Source organism: Talpa europaea, assembly GCF_964194135.1.
Source record: "Talpa europaea genome assembly, chromosome: 2".
NCBI lineage: Eukaryota > Metazoa > Chordata > Mammalia > Eulipotyphla > Talpidae > Talpa > Talpa europaea.
Window position 1 is genome coordinate 155,218,343 of NC_140068.1, and position 9,056 is coordinate 155,227,398.

Consider the following 9,056-nt stretch of genomic DNA (forward strand, 5'->3'; position numbering starts at 1 on the left):
GTGGGGACGGCGGCGTTCCCTGAGCTCAGGTCGGTAGAGAGAACTGGCACCTGGACCCCCAACAGGCAGCTCCCAGGGGGCGTCCTGGGCAATCAGGCCTCTGGGGAACAGACAGGCTCTCGGACACTGTCGCTCCCCCTGGGGCTGAACCCCGGCCCCATGCCTGGGTCTTTCTCCGTGTGTCTGAAGTTGAGTTTTAAATGGAACAAGAAGAATTGCCTTACTCCCCTGAAAACAACCAGAGATTATAAGCCCATTGGGAACTTGGACCCCGAAACCTCACCGCACATCGGCAGAGGGAGAGCAGGGCAGGGAGACCAGCTGGCAAGCGGCCTGCTCGGGCCCAGCCGGGAGCCTCCCCGCTGCAGAATGAAGGTGCCAGAACCTCTAAGTGCTCCCAGTGTTCTGCTCTGTCTCGGGGGGCTGGCAAAGGAAAGCAGGGTGAGCTGCGCCCTGCTCCCTTTTGGGATGGACGTGGCTTCCCACACGGGGTCCCCAGCAGGACAAGCGCTCTTAGATCAAGTCACCCCTCGGATGTGACTTATGGCACCTGCTGCGGGCTCCCGAGGGGCACAGTCAGCCTGGGCCACCTCGAGGGGCTGCACGCTCACGGCTGGGGCCCCGGAGGCACAAAACGCATCTGTTACCGGCCTGCATTTCCTCTCCACAAGGTGGGAGCTGGCGTATCTCGGCCCCCTGCAGCGCCAGGTGCTGTGGCTTTTTCACAGGGAAGTGGTTAAGAGCTCTGAGACGGGGTTTCGTTTTGATTACTTTCTTTTTTTTTTTTTTTTGTGGGACTCTCGCTGGCGGCCGGGGATTGAACCGGCGCTGCAGAGGCTGCGGGCAGCCTCGCAACCCAGCGCTCAACTGCTGCGCCACCAGGGGAGGCGTCATCTTGGTTTCTAAGATCCTGTTGGTGGCCGAGCATGTCTGCTCGTCAGCACCAAAGCGAGGGGAGGCGCCTACCTGGGATGCGGTTGAGGGTCACCCAGAAGTGCTCGTCGGGGCTGTAGGTGTCCCGGGACCACCGCAGCAGGTCCACCGCCCTCTGGTCGTACAGGACGAAGTCCACGAAGGCCCTGGTCAGCGCCACATAGGCCGAGCCAAAGTAGACGGTCAGGTTGTGGGGCGGAGGTGCCTTCAGCGCCGAGGTCCTGATCACGTAGGAGGCCTCCGGGCCCAGGTGCTCCCGGTGCACATAGCGGGTCCTGGGCACTGCGTGCGCCGGGGGCAGCACCCCCGGGGTGATGTTCTGCCCCCGGAAACCCTTCAGGTGCCGCACGATCTCCCGGTTGGTCCGCAGGGGGAAGTCCTGCCCGCAGGTGTTGAGCACGTACCTCCAGGGCACCCGCGAGCCCGCCAGGTCCGCCAGGCAGTGCAGGTCGGCCTGCAGCCGCGAGATGCCCCCGTACACCACCGGCTCCGTCCTGGAGGCCAGGAAGGCGTTGGGGAAGCAGCTCAGCAGGCGCTCCACGGCCAGCTGGAAGTCGGCGCCGGCCTTCTGGTCCACGTGCACGCAGTACACGTTCTGGGGCGCGTACACGGCCCGGAAGAGCCGCTCGAAGGTGCCGAAGTCTTTGTGCACCACCATGGCGTAGGCCAGCGGGAAGGCGGCCTCCTCCTGCGACAGCGGGGCCGAGATGTAGTGGCTCTGGGCGAGGTAGTCCCGGCAGGAGGGGGTGCTGAGCACCGTCTTCAGGGCGTTGTCATCAGGGTGGAAAACCCTGCCCTGGTATATCTGGCGACAGACGCCAGCCAGCAGGGATGCGTTGGCCAGAGAGGCCCACAGGGCGCGCTTCTCGCTCCACAAGCCGTTATTGTAAACAAGCACAAAGAGCAGGGTGGACAGCAGGGTCAGGCTGAAGACGCTGTACTTGCAGGAGCCCATGGCTCAGCTGCCGCGGCAGAGACGCCCCGAGGCCCGCACACATGCCCCACGCGGGGGCGGGGGCTCCGGTGCCGGCTCTTCCTTCCTCCCGCCTCACCACGCCCTGCTCTCCATGCCGGATCCTTGTGCTCCGCCGTCTCCGCTGGCCGGCAGCCCACTCCTAGGAAACAAGGTGCCTCAGGGGGGGTCCCCGCGCGCTCACCTGCCCCCCAGCAGCGTCTCCCGGGGCCGGCTGGCCGTTCTGCAAGTCACGGCTCCCGCCATCAACCTGACCCGGCTGGCAGGGCATCCGCCCAGCTTCCTGTTAATCATTGCACTGCTGGTGTGTGGTTGCAGGGGAGGCTGCCAAGTCACAGCCCACGCTGAGCAGGGATAGGCACCGGGACCCAGGGCAGGACAGGCTCAGGATCCTTTGGGCAGGGGAGGCTGCAGGGTCCCTGGGCAGGGAGAGGCTCAGGGACCCCTGGACAGGGACAGGCTCAGGGACCCCTAGACAGGGACAGGCTCAGGGTCAGTGAGTGCTCAGGGCTGTGTCCTCCTCATACCCACCGACGGGAGCCTGTGATAGTCCCAGGACGTCACTGCTGTGGGGGGCTCGGACAGCACGCTGTGGTCTGTCCCCTCATACTCCTGCACGTACACTCACCCCCCCTTATTCTCAGAACCAGCTGTCCTCCTGGGAGCTGGCCCCCACTGGCGGGGAAGCGCGGCGCCTGCCGCACGGGTCAGCTGTGGGCTCAGCTTGGCCCACCGTGCTCACCTCCTTGGTCAATCCTGACGGCCAGCGACCCACACCTGTGCCGTGGACACACCGGCCTCGACACAGCAACAGTGTCCATGCGCCCCCCGCCCCCGGGGCCCTCCGGCCACAGACTGCTCTGATTCACCCAGAACCTGGGGACACAAATCCGCACATGGTCACAGAGCGTGTGATCTCCCGTGCACCCCCGGAAGCCCTGGGGTCCAGCAGGGTCCCCATGGCAAGTCCTCATAGGGCCAGCATCAGACCCCCGCCTCGGGCTCAGAAACCCTGCCTGGGTGACTGTGCCACCCAGGGCGGGGCTGGGCCGGGCTGGACTGCACCGGTGGTCACTCCCGGCAGGAGTCTGGCTGTGGTCTTTCCTGAAGTGCTGGCCGAGGGGCTGCTCACATCACCCTACTTTGCCGTCACCCCGGGCAGCCACTGTCCGCGGAGAATGCCAGGCCCCTACGCAGGCCTCGTGCCCCACGACACTTGTCTGGACTAGTCAGATAATTTTACAGCCTTTGCTCCCAATAGACCCAGGTAATTACATCCGCTCTGCCTTTGTTTGGGCTCAAGCCTCGGCCGCCAGATGTTTCCACGGAAGCAACAATAACAACAGCCAGAGGGAGAGCCCTGAGTCGAGACGCCTCCCTGACCTCCTCCCCCGACAGTCCACTCCGAGGTCCAGACCCCCCGAGCCTGCAAAGGGTGCCTGAGTGGAGCCTGGGCAGCCCCACTGCAGTCTCTGCAGGGATCAGCTGCCTGGAGGCGAATCTGGCTTTTCGCCCACCGCCGCCCCGGGAGCCTGGTAGAGACTGGACAGTGGGCACCGGCCCTCTGCAGGGAGGGAGAGGGCAGCCCCTGGCCCTCCGGCTCAGCCTGTCTTTGGGTCGGGACAGTTCAGAGCCAGAGCCCCCCGACACCCGCCCCCCCCCCCCCGTCCCAATCACCCCATTCTAGTGCCAGGGACTTGCTTCCTCCCGCAGAACTGAACTCCGGCCCGGTGGTGGGAACACAGCCCTGTGGGGTGCTTCTGGGGTGAAGCCTCACTGGGGTGACCTCATCGAATGAGCTCACTCTTTCCTCATCGAGCCGACCACGTGGCCAGGTGGGAAATCCGGCCTGAGCGCCAGCCTCCCGCCTGCCAGTCTCCGCACCCCCCAAGCCCAGCTCTGCACACCTGCTGCTGTGCCACATAACCACATAGCGGGAGCCGGAGCGGCGGAGGTCAGTTCACAGCAGCACCCAGCGCCGGCGGGAGGCTGGACCAGGCGGGAGAGGCGGGGCAGGGGCCAGAGGGTGTGGCTTTCAGCCCCAGCCATAGGCAGTGAGTGTGGGGAGGGCGAGCCCCAAGGAAAGCAACGGACCCCAGGAAACACTTGCCGGAGCGGACAGTGTCCAGGGGCAGAAAGGCCGCCTCACCCCAGCCTGCCGGGGGGGTGGTGAAGCTGCCCCTGGGCCCTCGGCAGAAGGGGGTGACTTCGCCCTGAGCACCTGTGCTGTACACCCCAGGCAGGGGGGCGTGAGCCACCCCTGCACCCCATTTAAGTTGGGAGTCCCGCCTTCACTGGTGGGCATTCCTCCCTGCCCCTGCCCAGGCCATTTGGCTCTAAATAGCCCAGCTCTGCCCAAACGTGGCTTGGGATTCTTTCATGACCACGGCAAGGACACAGGAACCCCCAAACCTGCTGACATCTAAGTACCCCAAGACATCACTAAGATGACATCTAAGGTCCTCTGGAAGTGCAGCCTGGGGCCTGGGCTGAGGCCAGTGCCCCCCATCACCTGCACCCTGGGCTGAGGCCAGAGGCCCCTCCCTCACCCACATCCGGGGCGCTGGAGCAGGTCAGTTTGAAATGAGGCTAAATGGCTGAGCTGGCCTCATCCCAAAAGCACAAGAGAAAAAGAAAGAAAATGCTCTTCTAGACTTTTTTCTGAGCTTGCTTTACCGGCGGAGCAGAGGCTGCAGACTCAGCCACTAACCTTGAGCGAACGGAGGTCAGAGCTGGGGTTGGGGGGCGCCCAGAGGCAGGCGCTGATCTGCACCGGCCCAGCTGCAGGTGTGAACTGCCCTTGAACTTCAGTGAGCTTCTGCCCCTGCCCCCCAACACACACCTGCTTTTCTGACAACACTTAACCCCTTTGTTCTCAGCCCAGTTCCCGGAGCCTCTAGAAGCTCATTTCCTGTCTTAGCTGGGGAAGTGGGGTTCAGTTCACCCCCAACTTCTTGACAACTGATTTGCAAATGAAGCCACTTCTCTCGAGAGACACCCAAGGCTCAGGCTCAGGGAACTCCAGATCCGGCTCTCATGAGCAGGGGGTGCTGGGAGGAGACCGGGGGAGCAGGAGGCAGCAGGCCAGGGCTCCTGGACCCCAGGGAAGCTGGGGGAGGCGGACAAGGCCAGAGAAAGCTGGTTCTCCTAAGCCCCGCCAAGCCTGGGGGACTGGACAGCAGGGAGGTGAAACCTCCGGCCTCTAGTGCGGAGGGCTGGGCTCAGCCCCGAGCCTCAGGGGATTTAGCAGAGCCCTGAGGTTGGGTTTGGGGCTGGAGATGGGGAGAAGGGGCACCTCACTTTCACCTCAAGGCTCCTTTCCCAGAAAGCCGACTTGATGTTGGCGTGTGGAAACTGAGGCCCCCGCTGTAGCGACCCCCCACATTAGGGGGGCCCCTGAGCTGCTGACTGTAAGAACAAGCTGGAGGCAAGTGGGTCCTTCCTCCCACCACTGACCGGCCTCGGCCAGATCCCAGCCCAGGGGAGCCTCCCCAGGGTCCCAGTCTGGCCCCCACACCCCAGGAACCCCCGGGTGCCCAGCGCTCCCCTGCGGCTGGAGGACAGGCCAGCCAAGGCGGCTGCTGACAGCAGGGGGAGGGGAGGGGGGCTGGGCTTGGTGAGACCCACTGGCCCCAGGGCCCCCTCTGGACGTCTGCAGCAGCCACTGCTCCCCCACCTTCAAGTGGGGCTCCTGCCTCAAGCAGGACTCACTGGCAGCCGCCTTGGCGTGTGCCTGTGTTATCGCTTTAGGACATCTGTTTCCCCCCAACATCTGGACGGCCTGGGGACAGGAAGGGCAGCCCCCACCCACAGACTCAGGGCACCCCCCCCACCTCCCCCTGCTCACACCAGGCACCCTGCAAGGTCCTGGGGCAGCCCAGGATGGGGTCAGGCAGAGGCGACGCAGGCCACCCCTCTCCCAGCGCCCTACCTGCCTCTGGGGGGTGGGATCACGAAAGGTAAGGCGGAAGAAGGGCGCTCGGCTGACTCGGCGGGGAAGGCTGCGGCGCTCCCAGGTGGAACAACAGGCTGGAATGTGGCCGGGGTTGAAGTTGTTTGCGGTAGTCCCGCCCAGAGGCTGGGGCTCTCTTCTCGGCACAGCTTAGCAGGGTGAAGGCTGCCGGGACGCGGCCTCCCCGCCTCCCCCGCGGCAGCCCGGGGTGGAAACTGGAGGAGAAGTCACTGGGGAACGGAGCATCTCCCGGCCCTCGCCGTGACCTCTGGGGTCTCAGGCAGGGAGCCAGGTCTAACCGAGCTCTCCCGGCCCCGCCAGCCCCGCGGGGAGGGGTCAGCGAGCAGCCCCCCCCCCATGGCAGGGTCTCCCGGGCCAGCAGCGGGGAGGGCTGGGCGCTCCCACCCTTTGGGGAGCCGGCGAGGTGAGTCCACATGTCCAGCGTCTCTCCCTTAAATGGTCGCAAGCAACGGCCCAAATCCAATGGGGTTGGAAAAACAACGTGCCTGGGAGAGCTGGAGGCTCAAGCAGCAGCAAGGGCTCCCTGGAGGGAGCCGGCTCCCTGCTTCCTGGGCTGTCCGGGATTGTTTTCCTAGCTGGAGACAACAGCTGGGCTGGCTTCTCGGGCTGGCCAGCCGGGGCCACCAGGCGCCTTCCCCAGGGTGCTGCCCCCAGGCCTCCCTGCCCTGGCACAGCTCAGCTGAGAGCGGGGACAGCAGCAGGCTGCCCAGCAAGGCGCAGTGGGGTGGTGGGGAGGGAGTGGCCACCCCGGGGCCAGGGCAGTGCCCCTGTGCTCAGGCAGGTGCTGGGGGCCCTGGGGGGCAGCCAGCCAGGGCCATCTCAGCAGCGCTGGCTCCCCGCTTCTGGCTGGCGAGGCCTCTCCACCCTCCCCAAACCCCCACACCAATGCCAGCCTGTGCGCCCCTCTAAGTGTCCCGTCCTTCCTCAGCCGCCCTCCCCCACACGCCTGGCCTCCGCAATCACATTCCTGGCTCCCCACACAGAAAACTCCAAGGCAGAAAAGCGGCCGAGGGACGTTCATAAATGTCACCCGTCTCTAAATTGCAAATAACACAGTGAGACCTTTCCTTCAAGTCTAGGGGCTTTGAAGAAGCCAGGGCCAGAAGATCACAGTCAGGGGCCTCCCTGGGGGCGCAAGAGGGGTTGAGACGCAGCACTGTGGAGCTGACCACAGCCTCTGCAGCATGAGTTCAATCCCCGGCCAGGGAGCTACTCACACGGCGCAGCAGACCTCTCCTGTCTCCCCGCTGCTCCCCTCAGCAGTGTACTTCAGTCAGTCCACCTGTTCTGTGCCCCACTCTGTCTCTGGTGAGTCCTCTCACCCCCGCCCCGTGCCTCTGGCCTGCACCCCAGCTCTCGTGTGCACAAATAAATAATCTTTAAAAAAAGAAAAGGCAGGAAATGATGCTCCACGGGTAAGCGAGAGCTCAGAGGGGACAAAGTCATTTCCGTCACTAACACGGATGGATGAACAGCCACGACTTCTCCATTTGTATCATTTTTGTTTCTATATTTTTACAATTTCAACTTAACCATTTTGGCCAGACATTTCTTTCTTTCCCAGATTTTCTACAACAGGCTGTATGTGATGAAAAGAAAAAATGGTTTTAAAACTTTCTGCCCTTCAGTAACTAGCATGTGGTTTTCATTTTTTTAAATTTATTCATTGTGCCTCCCCGGTGGCGCAGCGGTTGAGCGCTGGGTTGCGAAGCTGCCCGCGGCCTCTGCGGCGCCGGTTCGATCCCCGGCTGCTCCCCGGCCACCGGAGGAGGGTCCCACATGGCGCACAGACCTCTCCTGCCGCCCGCTGCTCCCCTCAGCAGTGTCCTTCGGTCCTTCTGCCGGCTCTGCTCCCCGCTCTGGCTCTGGTGAATTCTCTCACCCTCCCGCGCTTCTGACTGTACCCAGTGCTTGTATAAATAAATAAATAAATCGTTAAAAAATAAAATTTATTTATTTTTAAAGATTTAATTTGTTTATTTTTGTGTAGAAGAACTGGGGTGATATTAAAGTTTGTTTTTCAAACCCTTAAATTCCTCTTACCCTATTGGATCATAGACAAATTTCCCCCAGGCCCTTCCCCTGACCTTCTCTAAGTTGCCTTTTCACATTCACGTTGTGCTGATGCCTTTTCTTCTTTCCCAGTCTGAAATCACCAACATTCCTTCTTTCTCAAGAAAATCCATTTCCTTTCCTGACACCTTGTGATATGGAAAATGCACTATTTTTGTATACAGAGATATTTTTCTTATTATCTTTGTTACTTTTAGTTATAGATGAATTAGCCTTTAAAAACCTAACTCTTTAGTGGACATTAAATAGTACGTGATTGTGAACTGTCACGCCAGCAACTTTTTTAAAGATTGATTTATTTATGCATACAAAAACGGGGGTGCAGGCCAGAGGTGTAGGGGGTGAGAGGACTCCCCAGAGACAGAGTGGGGAGCAGAACAGGCAGACTGACTGAAATACACTGCTGAGGGGAGCAGCGGGCAGACAGGAGAGGTCTGCTGCGCCGTGTGGGTAGCTCCCTGGCTGGGAATCGAACTCATGCTATAGAGGCTGCCGATGGCTTCACTGTGCTGATGCTTAACCCCTGTGCCACCAGGGAGGCCCCCTTGAGGGAAATTTTCAGCAACAATTTGGTTCATGGTCTTCAATGTAGTTTCCAAGGGTTTTTTTTAATTTAAACCCTTAAAAGTTTTTGCTAAGTTAAATAATGGAAGTACATCTGCATCTAAATCTGTTTCAAAATTCACTCCTATGCTTCAAAAAGTCATAGATGAAGGTGGTAAAGGCTCAGAGAATACACCAGCTTTTCATTTTAAACCTTTGACTTATTTGCCATGAGATTATCTCCATTAAGACCCAATTCCCTGTTCTGTCCCAAAATCCATATCCTAAGGTTATTATAAGCCATCAAGTCAGTAAAAAGTTACCATGATATATTAATTTACAGTCTCGTTATGGAGTAATAATTTATTATGAAATGCATTCAAGTCTTATCGAATGATCCTGTAGCTACTTAAATTCTAAAGAAAAAACGAGGCTGCTGGGAGTCAGGTGTTTTATGAAGTGTAAACTGCTAGTCAAATGTAATAGAACATGGAGTAGCAGGTGGAAGATACTTAAAAATTATTAGGTGAATGAACTCACTATTATGTGAAGGGCAGACCA

The 9,056-nt window shown here is 60.3% G+C and overlaps 1 protein-coding gene across 1 annotated transcript; it reads right to left on the bottom strand.

The window, feature by feature from the left end:
* Positions 1-937: 937 nt before the first annotated feature.
* Positions 938-1,888, bottom strand: LOC311188442 (N-acetyllactosaminide beta-1,6-N-acetylglucosaminyl-transferase-like; the record flags this gene model as incomplete). The annotated part of the gene is made up of 1 exon (XM_084259541.1): positions 938-1,888. The coding sequence occupies one exon, from the start codon at positions 1,886-1,888 to the stop codon at positions 938-940; it is 951 nt and encodes a 316-aa protein (XP_084115667.1).
* Positions 1,889-9,056: the final 7,168 nt, after the last annotated feature.